The following is a 17,719-nucleotide window of genomic DNA, read 5'->3' on the forward strand; positions in this document are numbered from 1 at the left end:
ATAATGTTTCTGTTCAAAACACATTTCTGTGGCAGCTTAGATCTGCCATGAACTTGGGTTTAAGCTGCCTCCGCTGATTAAAGTGAACTTGCTACTCTGATGAAGAACGCATTCTTGGGGCGGCAGGGGGTTCTTTCTCTATTTTTTTTTTTTTCCTTCAGTCTGAGGAATTTGGGGAGTGTTGGGATAACAATTCGAGTCAGGAGAAATTCTTTCTTTGAAAATTAACTGCCTCAGTGCTGTCTCAGGCTACAGCAGCGCAGGGAGATGAGCCAGCGCTCTCTGAAATGTAGTTGTTGCAAAAGCAGTGTCTCATTCCTGAGAAAACAATGTAATAGGTCCTGAAGAGTCTGTTCAGTGCATCAGTTTGTGCTTTAGTAGAGGATGTACCCTTAGAGGATGTAAGAAATATGAATCAAAAGATTGCATGGGCACTAAATGAAGTGAGAAGGAGAATGAATCTTGCATGGTCTTGGAAATTATGTCAGTTGTGGTCAAGAGAAAAAGCATATTAAGAAAAGTCTGTCTTTTAGGAAAAAAACAAACCCAACCAAACTGAATTCTTTATTCATGTGGTTTCAGTTCATCATGCATGTACCAGGCAATAATTCAGGCCATGACATGAAGACGATGGGTACCTCCACTTGGAATGGGAGCTGATTTTTAATCTGAAAGATTGTAATTGCCCAAGTGGAATTTGGTTCATTCATTCTTTAAAAAATGGCCTAAACACTCATGCTCTTATTTCCACTCCTGCTAAATTGTCTTTAGAAAGGCAGTGTCCTAAAACACAGTGTTATGGCATTGGTCAGCCTGAATGAGAGGGGAAGAGCAGCATCATTTCAACTGTAGTCATCCCTTGGTGGTGGCACCTTGTGATCATGGTAAAATTCTGAGCTTTTTTGCACATGGCTGAGAAATGCTTCTACTTTCATGAGTAATCAGAAGGCGATGTGGTAGTAAATTTGGGAGAGATTGTGAATGTGTCTCAATATAATTGGAAAGCTTATTGACCATTTTGCTTTGTTCGGCCATAACGTCTTTGTCAGTTGTCCTTAAAGAAGGATACTTTCTGTGTAGCTAGCTATAAATGGTTACTCTTACAGAGTGCTAGCCCAGATCAAATAGGCTTGAATTCCTGGGTCGTGGGTCATGAAATAAATGGGAGATGCTTCTTCCTTCTAACCACTTTTGGATAGATTTAATTTTTTTGTGCAGGTATTTCTTGATGTCAGATTTGTTTTAGAGATGTAGCCTCTACAAAAGGGGAAGCTAAAAGGTTAAGCTAGTAAAGAGATTAGAGGACTGTTACCCCTTCAACAGAATCCCTTTCAGTAAATACAGCTGAAGCAAGCTAGGAAACACTTCAGGAGACACACACATACACACACCTCTTACCTTCCACATTGCATCTCCCTTCTGCATCATAGCTCCATGGTTAATCAAACCTTTTGACTTTCCTGTCATCTGATCAGAATGCTGCAAGAGCATACTCTTCAGTTTAGATCCTGCTTCTGTCTAGGCGTCAGGTGAGTTTTGATCAAAAGTGTCCTCTGAGATTCTGATGCTTGTGACTGCACAATCTGTTTTGAACTAGACCTTTGTATAGATTTTCTGACTACAGACAACCTGAGGTATGCCAGCTCACCATGGTTAAATACTTTTGCAAGGATTATTAGTGGTGGAGCAACTCTAATGAATTAAATCTCACTTCTTTACTAACCAAAATGGGTGAAGCCCAGCTTAATGTCATCTTTAGAATCAGGCCAGGCAAGTACTCTGGCAGAGCAGCATCCCAGAGAGACAGAATTCTCTTATGCATAGGTGTGGTGAGATGGCTGTCTTCTAATTGTGTCTATCAGGAGAGATGGCTTCAAGATGTCAGATATTAGACTAGATTCAGTCTGTTGAAAATACTTATTAGCAATGTTTATTATTTTCAGCGATAATGGATTTGCTTGCCACGAGGTCACTGCTTGCAGTATGTAAACTGCCATGTGCATTCAGGAAGACCAAAGTTTGCTTTGCTTTCCTTAAGGGAAGGCTAGCTCTTGAGACTAGGATGGGTGTTTCTGAAGCCTGGAAATAAATTCCTAAATTTCTGGGTCTCATTTACCAACACAGTGAGGAAGCTGCTAATCTCTGTCTAAAGAACGTGTGAAATTTGGATATTCTATCCAAAGTTCACTCTCCATTTTGTGTCATTTTTCTGCTAAGAACCCTCTGACGTAGTTAATGTTCTTTATTTTGACCTTCTCCAAGAAGTTTTACAAATGATTAGGAACAAAATAATTCTCTGAATTTAAACCCCATGACTGAATCTTGTAACTTGCATGATTGCCAGTGTGTGAGAATGGGGAATTAAACCCTCTAAAAAATGAATCATCTGATCCTTTTAATTTCTTTAAATCTTCCAGTTTCAAAGAACCTAAGCAGTTACTCCTCAGTTGTGTGTAGTTTGAAACAGATGTTCAGTGATCCACCATTTTGGCTTATAGGAGGTCTTATTTAAGTATAAATATTTATTTAGATTATATATATATATATATTATATAAATAGTACTATTTAGAATTATCATGTGTGTATTTCTCAATCCTCGTCAGTCTCACTAAGAGAACCCAAGTCTATATATCCTTAAACTGATCCTGGGAAAAGAAGCAATCACAGTTTCTAATTAGCAATATTTCATGTAATGAAATTGAAAAGATGTAGTGACTAGTAGAGGATGAAAGTCTGCGCTGACTTATGCTACGTGGGTTTGGTACAATATATTTCCTATCAACACTATAGATACGTGTGTATGTAAACATATACATGTATGTGTGTATAAATCAAAATATGGATATTTTTAAAGGGATTTAAGGTTCTCCAGTCTTCACAGTTACACTTCATTGTTGCAGTAGGTGATTGAATGGGCACAGGCTACACATTTGTTTTCTCTTGAACAATAACGGAAAGGTCATACTAGCTAATATAGATAGCATTTAAAATCTGCACTGGGATAGATATGTGTGTGCATAGGACTCAAATATGAGTGTCTGATAAGTTTTGACTCCAAACAAACAGTCGCCATATCTTTCCTACTTAAAATATCTGTAAAATTGACTGGCATGTTTGGATTGAGTGAAACGAAGGAAGTAAAATAGCTGCAAGAGTTGTTGGAATGCTTTCTTTTAATATCTTAAAGTGATACTGCTAATGCAGATTCCAGACTGACATGTGGGAGTTTTTGTTTGCTTGGACCTGACATTGATACTAACAGAGACTTGCAAGTCCGGGAAAAAGCTCCCAGATAACATTTTTTCACAGAAATAAGAACCTTCTCTGTGTTCCTTACAACATGAAAGTTTAATTCTGCCTCCAGGAACATTATGATATGAAAGTAACCACATTTAAAAACAAAACAAAACAAAACAAAAAAAAAACCCAACAAAAAAAACAGAACCACAGAGGAAAAAAAAGAGATTGCAGCAGCTAATTTTATAAGGTTGCTAATGAGGAGAGAGTTCTGATTCTGCAGTCCCATGTTTGAACCATTACAGTCGGCATAAAGCAGGGCATTTCCTACCATTCAGTTTGACTTCAGAGAAACAGATCATGGTGGTTAAAACTTGAGACTTTCCTTCGTGGCTATTGCAGAGCGGAAACGCTTGTGCTTACAGATGTACAGAGCAGGGCACGTGGAGGGCGGGAGCTACACGGAGTGCTGGTCCCTGGTCAGGTCAGTATTGAATGTACAGCAGGGCACAGGTTGCGCTCTGCCTTTGGAACTCTCCTTATTTGTATGATTTGGATATTACACAGTGGTGGAAATGCAGCTTTTTTGGCTTGGCCTGTAAAAAGAAAAAAGTCTGTTTGGCCTTGTTCATGGAATTTGGCAGACTCACCTGGGAGGCGGCAAGGGCAAGAGATTGTCTTTTGACTTTTTACTGTTGGAGCTAATGCTGTGGATACTGCAGGGTATTACTGTAATGCACCGAGCGAGAATACACTGTGAGTATGCATTCTTCATGTCAGCACTGACAGAGGCCAGCTGGAGAGGTTTAGAGCAGGGCTGGATTAGATCTTACTACAGCGCAGGTCTCTTCTATATTGGCTAGTTTCATCTCCAATCCCTTTTTGTCTGACTGGCATCAGGGAGCGCTTACACACATTCTGCCGTTTCAGTCCAGCCTTTTTTATCATTCCTCCCCCCCCCCCAGTCCCCCCATTTTTCTCCCCCTTTACTGTCACAAATGTCCACAAGGAGTCGGCCATGAAATCTGTGCTGATGCGCCTGATCCTGGAGGGAATTTTTCTGCTCGCAGGTAACGAGATCTATACAGTAACTGCAGTGTGTCCTGAATGTTTGCGTGCCTGCCCGGGGCAGGGAGCTGGTTGTGCGATTAGTGGGAGCTGGAGGCATGAGAAGGAACAAGAATCGACTAGAAAGGAAGAATGTTTTTATTTTGAAGAGACCTAAAGTTTTGTTGTGGAAACGTCAGTGCAAGGAATGTCCTTGTTGCCGCAAACTGAGCGCGGAGCTGTCGGCGGGCTCCCAGTGCCTCCTGGCTTGGCTCCGCCATCAACCCGGGGTGTTCCAGGGCACGGGTCTTGGCTCCTGGGGGGGGGGGGGGGGAAACTGTATAAACATGCGGCTCTCCCCCTGTTACTTCGGTGAAACGGTAGTTTTGCTTTTTACAGATGTGTTTTGTAATTTTCCTTTTCCCTTTAATGGTTTAAAACTCCTTTATTGAGAAGTAGTTCTTGTTTTAACTCGGAGGACAAGCCCTTTGCTGGGCTGTGCACTTCTCCTCCCCCACCGCCTCCTCGAGTAGTAGTGCACGGTGGGAGAGAGGTCACAGCAGCCTGTTGCCATGGGAATGGCAGTAATTGTGCAAATATAATTGTGTCGGGTCTGTTCGTTGTGGCTAATTCTTTCTTCCCCCCTCTGTCTCCCCCCCCCCCCCCCCTTTTTTTTTCTTTTGATAATAATAATACAAACCCTAATTAGGATGCACCGGGAAAGGCTGCTAGGAATTCAGCTGTTTTACAGAGAGGGCAAGCCGCTTTGGGGTGGGAAGTCCCACTGAACTTGCAAGTTTCAAGATTGGGCCCATGAATAAATCTCGTCCTTCCAAGTATTTTTTTGGTATGACAGCTAAATTAGAATATCTCTCTTTATATGTTCTTATTATTTTAACATATTACGTGTCTGCTCAAGTATATAATTCTTACACTGTAGACAGTGAATCTTTGTTTATTAATAGTAGTCAGTAAATGATTACCTCATTCAGGGAATGGCGAGCTATATGGATTTTAAAAAGAGTTGTACCTATCAAACAAGACTGTTCTCACCTCATCAGTAATGTTTTAGAATCTATTGAACAGATTTGTATTTGAAAATACTGCAGGCTGTTAAAGCCCAGCATCTTCTGAGTGTTTTTTCCTGACCTGAGCCCTGTGGGCTGTTAGCTTGGGGCTGCTTGAACACTGCTGAGTTAACTGGAATGTTACTTGTCTCTGGACAGCAGCCTTTTAAAAAACACTTCTCTGATTTTCAGATAACAAGTTCCACTGGTTTGCTTTTGTTAGTCTTTAACTAGATAAGAAACTCATTAAACATTTTAAAGTCTCCTAATGATGTAAAGAGTTAGGTTGCCAACATTGCTTTTACTATTGGTTTAATAATAGTAAACATTTGAGCTAAGAAAGTTAGAGGGAACGGAGGAGACTACTTAAGAGTAACTTGTTTTTATCAAATGGAGTTGTTCCTCCCTTTTATTATTATTTTTTTTAATATACCTGAAAGGGAGTGCCTAAGCCTCTCTTAAAGAAACATACTACTTTTGAACTACTTCTTAATATTGACTTTCCTGTGGGTTTGTAAAGACATAACTGTCCACGTCTTGGAAAAGATTGGGTAATGGACATCCAGGAAATGACCTGTACTTCTGGATATTGTAATGGCCTACAGCAACGATTTATTTTTTCTGAAGTAGGGAGAAGTTCCTTTATTTTGCTGGCATCGCCTTCTTCATTTACAGTCTATCATCTGCAGCCAAACCCTAAAATTACAGACCCCTCTGCTGTGCTGAAATTAGCATCTAGGAAGCAATATGCAACAGACACCTCCTTTTCCCTTGTTTTGGTGTGACTAAAGAGTTTGACAACCTGGAGATGTTCACAGCTGACAAAAATCATTGGTGATAATGGAGGAGAGAGGGCAAGACAGCTGGCTGATGAAGGGTATGGTCACTGTAAGTCATGTAAGGAGGTAACTACTGTTCAGCAGGGGGTGACGTTGGCTTCCAGGAAAAAATGTTAGCCAGATTTTTAGAACTCTTGCACAGTCTCCTCTGTGACCAGTTTGTCTTAAAAACTGCTACAAATTCAAATCTGGCCCTGCACTGGCTTTTAGGCAAGCAAGAATACATTAGGTGTTGGTTTAGAGGACCTTTCCTCCTGCTCGAGCCCTGTGAAGGCTGGCTGTTTGCTGGCAGAAACAATGACAGCGATAAAGATGATGCTTGTGCGTTAGGTTCCTCTGGGAAGAGCTGCTCTCCTTTCTGCTGCTGAACATTTCCTTTGCCTGTTTGTAAGCTGTGAGGTTGGACAGCAGTGTGTAAAGACCTGAAGTGTCAGCTTATTCTTTTCACCCTTTTCAAACAAATGTAAAAAAATCAAACCAGCTGCATCCCATGGGAAAGCTTGGTGTTTAATTAGCCACCAGCCTGGGGTTGTGCACTCACCGTAGGGACTAATTTGCCACCTGGTGTGAAGCATTCACCCCACAGGTGTCGGCTGGGAGGCTGGGAAGCAGCCTAGGCAGGTGTTCCTGCTGCTCCATGGAGAGAGTGCACTGGCCGGAGGAGATGTGGTCAGGCTAGGAATGTGATGGGGGGAAAACGGGGCTTTCGACCCTGCCTCCCAGCCTTCTCAGAAATGCAAAAATTCACAGCTCTCTGCTTTTGTTATCCAAACCGGTGTTATCTTCTCCTTATCGCCCCGGTAAATACCAACAGCTCCGATCTGAAACGAGAGGCTTTGGGACTATACCAAACCTATCTTTCTGGCACCATTCAACAGCTTCTCCTCTTAAATCTGACTGCAAACTCGCCCCCTACAGTTTTGGGAGCCCTCCAATCCACTGATAACTCAGAAAAGCTGTTCCACGTAGTTCTACTGCTCTACTGATTTTTCTTAATTCCAGCTGAAGTATTCCCATCTTCTCCCAGGCTGGGTTTCTCAGACCGAGAGATGTCCATTACACTTTATTTATTCCAACACATTTCCTTCAAGTGTGGCCATAAATTTGTGCTGAAATATTAATTTTATCCTGGCATTCTTGCTGCTTCCTTTTTACAGGTAAGATCACACCCCAAGTTCTCTGTTCTAAGCGAGCCAGACATTAATAGCTGGAAAAAAAAAAAAGGCTGTGCTGAGGTAGTATTAGCAGCTCTGACTCTTCAAGGCAGAGGTTATTGGCCGAATTCAGTGCTTTTCCACAGGCACTACAGAGAGCAGTTCTAGTTTATGTCCGTAGAGAGCTATGTCCTAGAGGAATCAGAGGTAATGTTGCCTACAGGACAGCTCTAGCATAGCTGGCAATTGCAGTTACCAGAGCCTTCCATTTCTCTTCCAGTGCTTCTCAGAGCTCCATACGTATGTCCCTACACTGACACAAACCGACATTTTGGAGCTGGAAGCTGGTGCTGAATCCCCGCCTATCTGCAGAGATAGCACTGGTAACAGCAACTAAAAACTGGGTCTGAAAGGAGTAAGGCGACTTGGTTAGGCAGCAGGGTACTAGACATTTGTGCAGGGCTGCCTGTGAGGCATTGCTGGGGCCGGAGGAGGGACAAACCAGCAATACACATACTCAAGAAGCCTGTATCTTTGCTAAGTTGGGGGGTGGGTGGTGGTGTGGTGGTTTTTTTTCTTTCTTTAAATCACACGTCAAGTCCAGCTCCAGTGCTCCTAATGCCCCATCTCCCCTCATCTCTTTCCCTCAGGCAACTCTCTAATCTCTTTGACATGCACATTCTGTCTCATGGCTTTTTTTTACAAATGTCTTTTGTGTTTTGATTCCCCTCCTTTGTGTGCAAATTCCTTCTTTTTCTTTCTGCTGTCCCCGTTGTGCTTGCTAGCTAGATTCGGCGTGTAATGCTATTAGATTGGGATAATCCATGCTTGGTTTATCTGTGTGACTGTCTCTGAAGATTAGTGGAAACCAATGTTATGGGCTAGATAAAGTGAACTGGTTCAGAAGGGCTCTTCTGTCAGTCTGGAGATGCTCAGGAAAATGACAGCAGATTTTCATTAACCAGATTTGAGTGTAATGTCTTGTAATTTACTTGAGCGCGGTTGGGGTGCGTGTGCCTCGAGGAGACAGCTGAACGGCCATGCAGTACTTTTTACCCAGTTCACTTCTGCGGGACTGGACAGAACTGAAATCAACTTAGTGCAAGTATGACAAAATGCCTGTGGAGCGTGTTTTGGTTTTGGTTTGATAATGAATTGAGTTTTGTGAGTGTTTTACAACTGGAGGGCCATCTGGGAATTTGAATTTTCTTAACTGAGGCTTTCTAGTAACTTCCCATTTTAATGCTGTCTGCAACGATGGTGCCTGGAACATGCTCCCCTCAGATCTATAGACTTAATTTGAGTTTCAGTGTAGTAAATCTGTTATTAAAAAAGCATAAAATCCTTGTCTGTGCTGGTTTGTCCCTTTAATATCCTCTGCATGTTGATGACCTGTGGTGCTTGAGGTGGTCTGGAAGAGACAGTGGTCTGTTGGGTGATGTAGGCAGACTGGCTGAGGCTCTTTGTAGAGCACCACCTTCGCAGCATCTGGGAGGACAGCACAGAAGGATGTTTTTCTTGCCCTTATACCAGTGGTGGGCCACTCTAGCGAGCGTGGGACTTCATGCTAGCAGGTCTTGGTCTTTTGGTGGTTTCCTGAAGAGAATGGCTTAGCGAGCGGCAGTGCTGGGGAGCGGGCGGTCTGTGCCTGGCAGCCTTTCTCTGGGGAAGGGAGTCACAGTCCCCTGCAGTGAGATCCCATTTCTAAATCTCTTTCGCAGGTGTGGAATGTGCGGTTAACATCAATGAGTGTGAGGAGGGTCCCTGCAAGAATGGAGCTGTCTGTGAGGATGGCATTGCTGACTATACCTGCCACTGTGCCCCTAGCCAGGATGGCATTGTATGGGGAGGGAAGAACTGCTCTGTCAAGCTCACTGGGTGCCAGACGCACGACTGCCAAAATGAGGCCTTGTGCATCCCAACCTACCAAGCTGAGAGCCACGGCCACCTGTGCCAGTGCCAGCCTGGTTTCTATGATGCCACATGCTCAACACCAACAACGTTTTCCTTTGCTTCCAGAGGGTATCTCCTCATTGAGCTGCCCATGAACAATCAGAGCAGGAGGGACGTAGCAGGAGATCAGCTTGCCAACGTGTCCCTCCGGTTCCGAACTACCTTGCCCAGCGCTATCCTTTTTTACCGAGGCCATGAAGCTGAATACTTGTTCCTGGAGCTCTTTGACGGCATTCTGCATGCGGGACTGAAGAGGGAGGATGTGGGGTACCCACTGCTCCTGGAGGGGCTGAGAGTTGATGATGGCCGGTGGCATAAAGTTGAAGTTGTTCTGCACAGCATGCTGCAGCTAAAGCTCTGGCATGACTCTTGCGGTGCAGGTGTCTGCCTGCAGAGCTCCCCTGTCCCAGATGGCGCTGCTCTGGTCCCGCATGCCTTCCTGAACATGTATGTTGGAGGTGCTGAGGATCCAATGGCCAACAACACGCAGAGCCAGCAAGGCTTTGTCGGCTGCGTGGAAGACTTGCAGGTAGATGCTGAAGCTGTGCTCCCGGTGGATCTGCCTGTGGGCGAGTCCTCCCCAGTGAAGCAGGGCTGTGACCGGACAGAGTGGTGCCTCTCCCAGCCCTGCTTGCACGGAGGGCTGTGTGTGGACCTCTGGGCAACCTTCAGGTGTGACTGTTCTAGGCCTTATGGAGGCCCAGCTTGCTCATATGGTAAGTGCCACGTGATTTACATCTGGCAGTTCCTCTGTCGATCAGTGCTTCAAAGATACTGGATAAGCATTGATGCTAGCTCTGGAAGCAGTACTTTCTACTAGACCAGTGAGAAAACTAAAGCAAAACCCTCTGTGAATAAAATTCTCATTGATCCCTTTTCTGTCACTTGCGCCTGCAGGAATGATTGTCAGGTTTGTGGTTATTCCTTGTTGAGCCAGAGGCTCTGACTTCATCTTTGTATCAGATCTATGTGAATGCAGGAGGGCAGGGAAGTTGTTCTACTGTGAAAAGTTGATCTTGAACTTCTGAGTTGGGGATGAATAGGAATGTATTGCTTTATAGATAAAACACGAAGTATTAAGGGGAAGCTCTTTGACAATTTTGAGTTAAAATCATATATATTTGCATTTTTTTTTGTTCCTGCAAGGCTTATATTAATATTGTTCCAGGTTTTTGTTTCACTCCTGAGCCCTAAACATGGCAAGTACAAAGTTATTCTGCTGTTACCAAATTTATGAATTTTAAAAGCAACTTTGTAGCTTACAAGTCCTTGAGTAAATCTGCTAGGCCTGTATTTCCCTCTTCTGCTACTTGGGTGCTTGAATTCACATCCTCCAGAGAAAGCAAGGACACATTCACCTACTTCTTAACTTCACAGACCTGTGTGGGGAGAGAGCATAATTACCGTGGTGCATGTTGAAGATGTTGGGAAGAACGATCTTGCCCCATTCATAAGGAGCTGCAGCTTCGAATATCCCTGTGCCAGCTGCGTTCCCCTTGACATTGAGCTGATGTGCACTTCTTTTCTCTTCCAGAGCGCCCAGCAGCAACATTTGGCCTAGAGAATTCCACCAGCTTTGCCTCTTTCACCCTTTCTGATAGCCTTGGTGCAAACTTCAACATCTCCTTTTTCATTCGTAGTCGGAAACCTAACGGTTTGCTATTGCAAATCAGCAACAAAACTGACCCCTGCCTCACTATATACTTGAAGAACGGCAAGCTGAAGATAGAGATGTTATCGACAGATACTGTGACATTCCCAGAAAATTTAGTTGATGGGAGAAGACATTTGGTAGCTCTGTCTTTCCAAGGAGGAATTGTTGGTGCTCACCAGTCAGATGCATATGTGGAGCTAGGACAGCTCGTAGCAAGACCTCTTCTAGCTGGTTATGAAGTGTATATTGGTGGACACCCTAACCCAGACAGCAGTGATGCGTGGGGAGGCTATTTTAAAGGCTGTTTGCAAGACATCCAACTGAACAGCCACCAAATAGAGTTTTTTCAGGTTGAGAACTACAGTCTGCCACAGGAACTCAATAGTTCTCAAAGTGGTAATCTTGTGAATGGTTGCATCTCTGATAACACCTGCAAGGTATGATGTCTCTCGTTTGTCTATACATACGTGTAGTTGTTTATTATAGTTCTGTGATTACAGAAAAATTTGACTGTTGCTGATATCAGGAAGACGAGAAGTGTTTGGTTTGTGGTGTTTTTTTTCAATATTGAAGGACGTGTGGTCCCGTATGCTTCTGTGTCACTCCGGTGTACTAGATACAATTTAAGCACCAAGTTTTCTTTAGCTGCCTGGTATTTTTTGTAGTTGTTTGAACTTGGGCAGTCCGGCTCTTGTGCTGCCCACCTCCATTTGCTGAGCCCACATGGATGTTCCAGGCTCCAGCCTCTCACCAGTAACCTTTCCACCTCCTCCCTTCCTCCTGTTTCAGTTGCACAGCAACCTCTTCCCCCAGGCATTTGTGGCTTCAGCAACAGCAGTTCAAGGAACTGTCTCCATGGTGCCCTTAGATCAGAAGTTTTCTCTCCTTTATGCCACCCGTGGAGATGGAGAGGCCATATTCCCTAATTTTGCCCTTCTTGCTCATGGTGCTGTAAGGTATTGTCTCTGGTATTAGGTGTGTCCTTCTAGCGACAGAACTTGGTGAGGTTTTCAGGAGCATTGCAGCTTGTTTCATCTGTTTCTTGCTTTTGCTTTTGTGTTGTGTTCTTTTCCAGATTGGTGGGGCTCTGCCTGGGGAGTTTCTATTCATCAGCAGGGTTGATCACACAGGATAGGCAGGGTCTCAGGAATTTATCGGGCAGAGACCTTTGTGCTTCTTTTGCTGCTATTGAGTCACTGTTTTAATTAACCTTCTTGCTTGATTCAAGCACTGCTGGTACTAATCTTTGTTGTTGCATTTCCTTCTACCACATTCTCTTAGATCCAAAGATGAATTACACTGCTCCTAAATTCCGCCGTTCTATTTTTCAGTCTGAACCATGTCAGAATGGTGGCAGATGCATTGTCACTTGGAATGATTTCCATTGCAGCTGTCCAGCAAATTTCACTGGGAAATTTTGTGAAGAGAGAGTCTGGTGTGCAAGTGACCCATGTCCTGAAGCTACCACCTGTATAGATGTCCTGGCAGGATATGTGTGTAAGTATTGTTCTCACAATTGTTGGTAAAATATTGTTCTCTCATGTTGGTAAAATCCCTGCTGTTCACTGTCTATGATCAGTATTCCCAGTTTGTACTGTTGCGATAAATGCAAACATGCTGCAGAAAGGAAATGGAATGATGCCCAGGCACACACTTTTGAGGGCAGCGTGTACTTTAGGGGTTTACCGCCAGGTTGTGACAGAGCAAAGATGGTACTCAAAGGTGTTTTCTTCACAGATAGTTGCTTTGACTTGATAAGGGGATCAGGGGAGAACTATCTACTTCTGTGGAGTGGTTGCCTACCTTATCATTGCAGCACAAGGCCTATGCTGCTCTCTTAGTGTTCAGCCATTTCTAGAGTCTCGGGTTATTTCACCAAGTAGGACCCAATTAAGTATTGCAAATGTGTCTCAGTTTTCTCCTAAGACAGAACCATGGAGAATGAAGGAAACTAGTTAGTTAATGATGCCCTGATGCGGAGTGAGTGTTGTTTAATGGGTAGAAAGTGTCCTGGAACTCAGGATGTTGGGGTGTTCCCGGCTCTGTCGCTGGCCACCTCAGCAGCTTTGGATGTATTACTTTCCTGTTTTATTTCCTGATGTATTATTTTCTAGTTTTTCTAGCAGTAAAAGGGGAATAGTTGTATTTTCGTGCAGTGCTGTGAGACTAATGAGTAGAAATTGCTACGCAGAGGCTTGATATTATTATTAGAGGTGCAGTTGTAAACAGGAAGAGCTTTAAGGATGCCAGCAGGTAGGCTTGTAATCCTACTCACACTAAGCTTACATGATTCTTAAGGGAGGGAACGTGCCAGGAGTCTGCCTGTCTCAAACATGACACCAACTGTCTTTCAAATCCCTTATGTTCTACCCCTTTATTTATAGGTCTGGCTAATGCAACATTTAATAGTTATGCTGCTATTGAATTTACCACCAATACGTCAGTGACTCGAACTCTGAGCAGCCTCCGTGTGGATTTCAGAACCAGGGATGAAGATGCTATTTTGCTGCGGGCTGTGGAAGAAGTGGATTCCCTCCAGATAGCTATCAAGAACTCCTCCCTGCTCGTGGACATCAGGAGTGGGAACAGCATCGAAGGTGTCAGCTTTCTGAGTCAGAAGTCCGTCACGGATGGTGCCTGGCATACCATCTCTGTGTCTATGGAAGAGCCATCTGCACTTTCTTCCAGGTGGCTGGCTCGTTTGGATGGGTCTGTTAATACAACTCTGCAGGGAAGTGCTGGGAACCTGGACTTCCTGAAGAACAATGCAGTAATTGTTCTAGCTGAAAATTTCACTGGCTGCCTGGGACAAGTGAAGATAGGGGGGATCTACCTGCCGTTCGCTGCCCATCTCGCGTACCCCCAGCCGGAACAGTTCCAGCAGTCCAGCAGAAGGACCATCCAGCTGGGCTGCACTGGGGCTGATGTTTGCGCTTCTAGCCCTTGCCTCAATGCTGGCACCTGCCAGGACTTGTTCAATTCCTTCAGCTGTGCCTGCAGTGCTGGCTGGGCAGGGCTGCTGTGTGAGTCTAACGTTGATGACTGCCAGTCAAACCCGTGTGTTCATGGGGACTGTGTTGATGCAGTAGCAGATTTTCAGTGTGAATGCTTCCGGGGGTACATTGGGAAGAAGTGTGACATCAATGTTGATGACTGTGTGCGGCACCAGTGCCTGAATGGAGCTACCTGCATTGATGGCGTTTATGGCTACTCCTGCAAGTGCCCGCCTCAGTATTCTGGACCTCGCTGCGAGTAAGTGTCTTGGTTGGTTTGATGCAGGGGTCAGAGGAGCCCCCACATGAACCGAACTTTTACTTTGGGATACTTCAGGACACTTTTTCATTGCAAGTATCTGGTAGGTAAAACACCTACATTCTGCTGTGAACTGGAAGGTGCTGTCTGGATCCAAATCCTCACTGAAAGGTGCTCAGCCTCATGCAGATAAGGATCCTTTCTTTTTGTGTGGGTTATCCCTATGCTACATCTCAGAGCCATTTAAAGTGCAAGTGCTGTAGCTGCTTGTCACTTCCTTCTTGCATTCCCCAAGAAATCCACCTTTTCCAGGATTTGACTCCCCTCTGGCATTCTCCTGTATTGATTTAAACAAAACAAAACCAGATCAAACCAATAATACCCTGCGGGCCTGCTTATGAAATGCAAGGAGCCTCCAAGCCCCCAGAGGATGGAGCCAGCTTATTCTGAAGTTTCAGGTGCACTGAATGTCCTGGAGTGATAGAAATGGTCCCAGTGAGGATGGGTCCTGTGCAGAGCGCAGAAGAGGGACAATCTAATCTCTGCTGAGAATGCTGTTTTGGATAAAACTTTTGACACTGGGTTTATTGAGATTTGTAATCCTGTAGCAGGAGTTCCCAACTGTACTTATTTTTGCTACTAGTGATACATGGCCAACTTTCAAGCACTACTCAGCCTGCCTGTAAGCAGAGAGCTACCAGTGCTAATGAAGGTGCCCATTGCTACTACCTCTGCAAAAAAAGCCTTACCCTGCCAAATGCTTTCCTACAATATTAGATAAAAATACATGTGCACTCCTAGATTAATTAAGAACACTCCTTCAACAAGGGCTTGGTTGTATTTTGTGGCATTGGTCCTAAGTCTAAGGGCATTGTTTCTGCGTATTGGTTAAAACAATGTCCCTTTGAGTATTCTGCTCCTTATCAAATACATACTGGGGGAGGAAAGTTTCTTTACCTGTCACCATATTGCCTGTGCTGCTTAGCAGTGCACACTTCATGATCCTTCCATGGAGCTCACTTAAAATTTGGTGAGAAATTGATATGGAGTCAGGAGGAGGGCTGGGTGTTTTTTGATAAGGTCTACATCTATAGCATTTGTATTAGTTTGGAAAAAATCCAGTATGTTTTAGTCACAAAGGTATGTCTTATATTGGTAAAGGAAGTAGGAATCGGCGTGTTATTTAACCTTGCATCTACTTGTACCTGTTAAAATATTGAACACCGAGATAAATACTTACATGGCTGAGCTTCAGTTTTCTAATCTACCCAGGCTGAAGTTCCTGTTGTTCTTTCGTCATTCTGGTGTAGAGTTACCTAGTACTTGTGTTATCCTTCTGGTGGCCTGGCTGTGCTGCAGTTTGGTATTCCAGACGTGTCCTGTCTCTGTTTATATTTTTATCAGCAAGGCTAGGCACCTGTGTGAGTATAGTCCTAGTACTGATATACGGCTCCTGCATGTTCTCAGGGCATGCCCAAAGTAGTACCGTCACATTATGGATGATTTCTGAGACTATTCCCTTCTCCACCTGTGCCAAACCCCTTCCTAGAAATACCAATGACTGTGCTTATGACCTTGCCAGCTCAACACCACTGTTTTAAGGGCTGTTGTCTCTTGCTTTTCACAGATGGCCATTCCCACCTGAGCAATGTGGCAAGAACTTCACCTGTCTGAACGGTGGCAAGTGCATCAGCGAGAGCTGGGGAGCCAACTGCACTTGCAAGCCAGGCTTCACTGGAAGGAAGTAAGTGCTGTTTTTCTGGTGCTTGCAAAGGAGCTAGTGCGCTTGTTCTTGCATCAGCGGGGTAGCTGAGCAGGTTGAAATGCTTCATCCTCTTCCACTGAAACAACTGCTCCAAAACTGTAACCTAGCTGTTACTTGTAGAAGAGGCAGGCTTGATGTGATCCTGCTGACAATACCAATTTCTGCAGTGTGAACAGCTTCCAAGTTCCTTGTGCCTCATGAATGTTCATTAACTGTGCTAGAGACCCGCACTGGCTTCGGTCACACGGAAATGGCAAAAGGAGGATTGGTATGGATGGGTAAAAATTTCATGTTGTTGGACCCTGGAAAGCACCTGAAAAAGATGCGACAGGAACTTCTCAAATAAATGAGGGTTTCGTAGACTGTATGATTTTACATTCTATGGCACAAAAACAGATGTGAGAAATTTCATTTAATTCTAATACACTTTTCCTCTCCAGTTGTCAAATTAACATAAATGAGTGTGATCCGAACCCTTGCCAGAATGGAGGTACGTGTCAAGACTCTGAGAACAAATACGAGTGTTTGTGCAGTGCCAGCTACACGGGAGAGCGCTGCGACGTTAACGTAAGCACTTCCCTTTGCTCGTGGAAGCTCCTGTCTATTCTGCCAAACTTGAGCTGTGAGGAGCAGCAAAAGTGGGCTTAGCGCAGTCCTTGGGTTCCGTGGGTGTTAGTGAGGCTGCCTGCGTGTTGCACAGTCCCCTGCATGTCCTGGCGAAAGCACGCTGCTAAGCACAGTTAGGAAATCGGTGGGTACTAAAGAAACCTGTAGCGGGAAATTGTATTTTTCTGTGTGGTGCTGTTGCACGCCAGTCTCCAGCGTATGAGCAATGGCAGCAAATACTTCTCAGTATCTGCATGGGCTGCCATATGGTTTCCAGGGCTGTCTAACTTTCCATAGATTTATGACTCCCTGGACAGTAAAATCAAACTACTGCAGCTGGACCTGTTAAAAGGAGATACTACTTATATCTCCCCACCCAATTTCCCAGAGAACGGAATTTCAGCTGGCATTTTATCTTGGATAAGCATTGCAAAGCACCAAAGATCTCTCCAAAGATCGTCTGGGTAGAAATGGATGGGTTTGGAAGAGGGCAGTCACATGAAGTCTGGCTAAAAGTGATTCAGGTACAAGTAGAGTAGCAGCATCCTTTACCTGCTGAGTCTGCTTCTGCCCTGCTGGGCCTGGCAGGTGGGCAGTCTCAGCGATGCTTTTCCTTTTCTGCATAAGGCAAGCACTGCTGTTTGAGGCTGGAATCCTGCCTGTGTGGAAGTTGTTACATCATACACTTGCTTTTTCTCTGTAAAGCTGTTGCACGGACAGGTAGCTTGTCTGGTAACCTGGGAATGTACTAACCCACACTGCATGGAAACGGCTGTGTGCCTAGGTGGGGTTTGCTGCTGTTGCTGTTACTAAAGGTTCTGTCATGCATGTGCCATGAGGTCACCCCTGACAATTCCCGTTTGCATGCATAGACTCCTTCAGGCATCTCTGTCTCCTCTGTCCCAGGACACTTCGTGTAGATTCCTTGTATGCACTGTCATCATCCCTGTTACTTTCTGCAGAACCATCTGTCTCTTCCCTCTTCAAAGGCCAGGGCCTGTGATGTGGGGCAGGGAGGAGGACAGGGGATGGCTGTTGGCTCCACTAGCTGTTAACAATAGCTGTGGAAGCGGAGGGATGGTAGCTGCACTCTCTTTCTCCCTCCCACCAGCAGCAGCAACTAAAGAGCAGGCCGGAGGGTGGA

The 17,719-nt window shown here is 44.6% G+C and overlaps 1 protein-coding gene across 8 annotated transcripts in view; it reads left to right on the forward strand.

The window, feature by feature from the left end:
• The window catches only part of CRB2 (crumbs cell polarity complex component 2), a 78,012-nt gene that overhangs the window by 52,693 nt on the left and 7,600 nt on the right, over nt 1-17,719 (forward strand). For all 8 annotated transcript variants that reach the window (XM_037400402.1, XM_037400404.1, XM_037400399.1 and 5 more), the window contains exons 7-12: nt 9,067-10,014; nt 10,833-11,389; nt 12,284-12,449; nt 13,337-14,204; nt 15,832-15,948; nt 16,410-16,536. In XM_037400402.1, coding sequence (XP_037256299.1) covers nt 9,067-10,014; nt 10,833-11,389; nt 12,284-12,449; nt 13,337-14,204; nt 15,832-15,948; nt 16,410-16,536 — 2,783 coding nt within the window. The remainder of the gene's footprint in view (nt 1-9,066; nt 10,015-10,832; nt 11,390-12,283; nt 12,450-13,336; nt 14,205-15,831; nt 15,949-16,409; nt 16,537-17,719) is intronic.

This window comes from Falco rusticolus, chromosome 9, assembly GCF_015220075.1.
Source record: "Falco rusticolus isolate bFalRus1 chromosome 9, bFalRus1.pri, whole genome shotgun sequence".
NCBI classification, from domain to species: domain Eukaryota; kingdom Metazoa; phylum Chordata; class Aves; order Falconiformes; family Falconidae; genus Falco; species Falco rusticolus.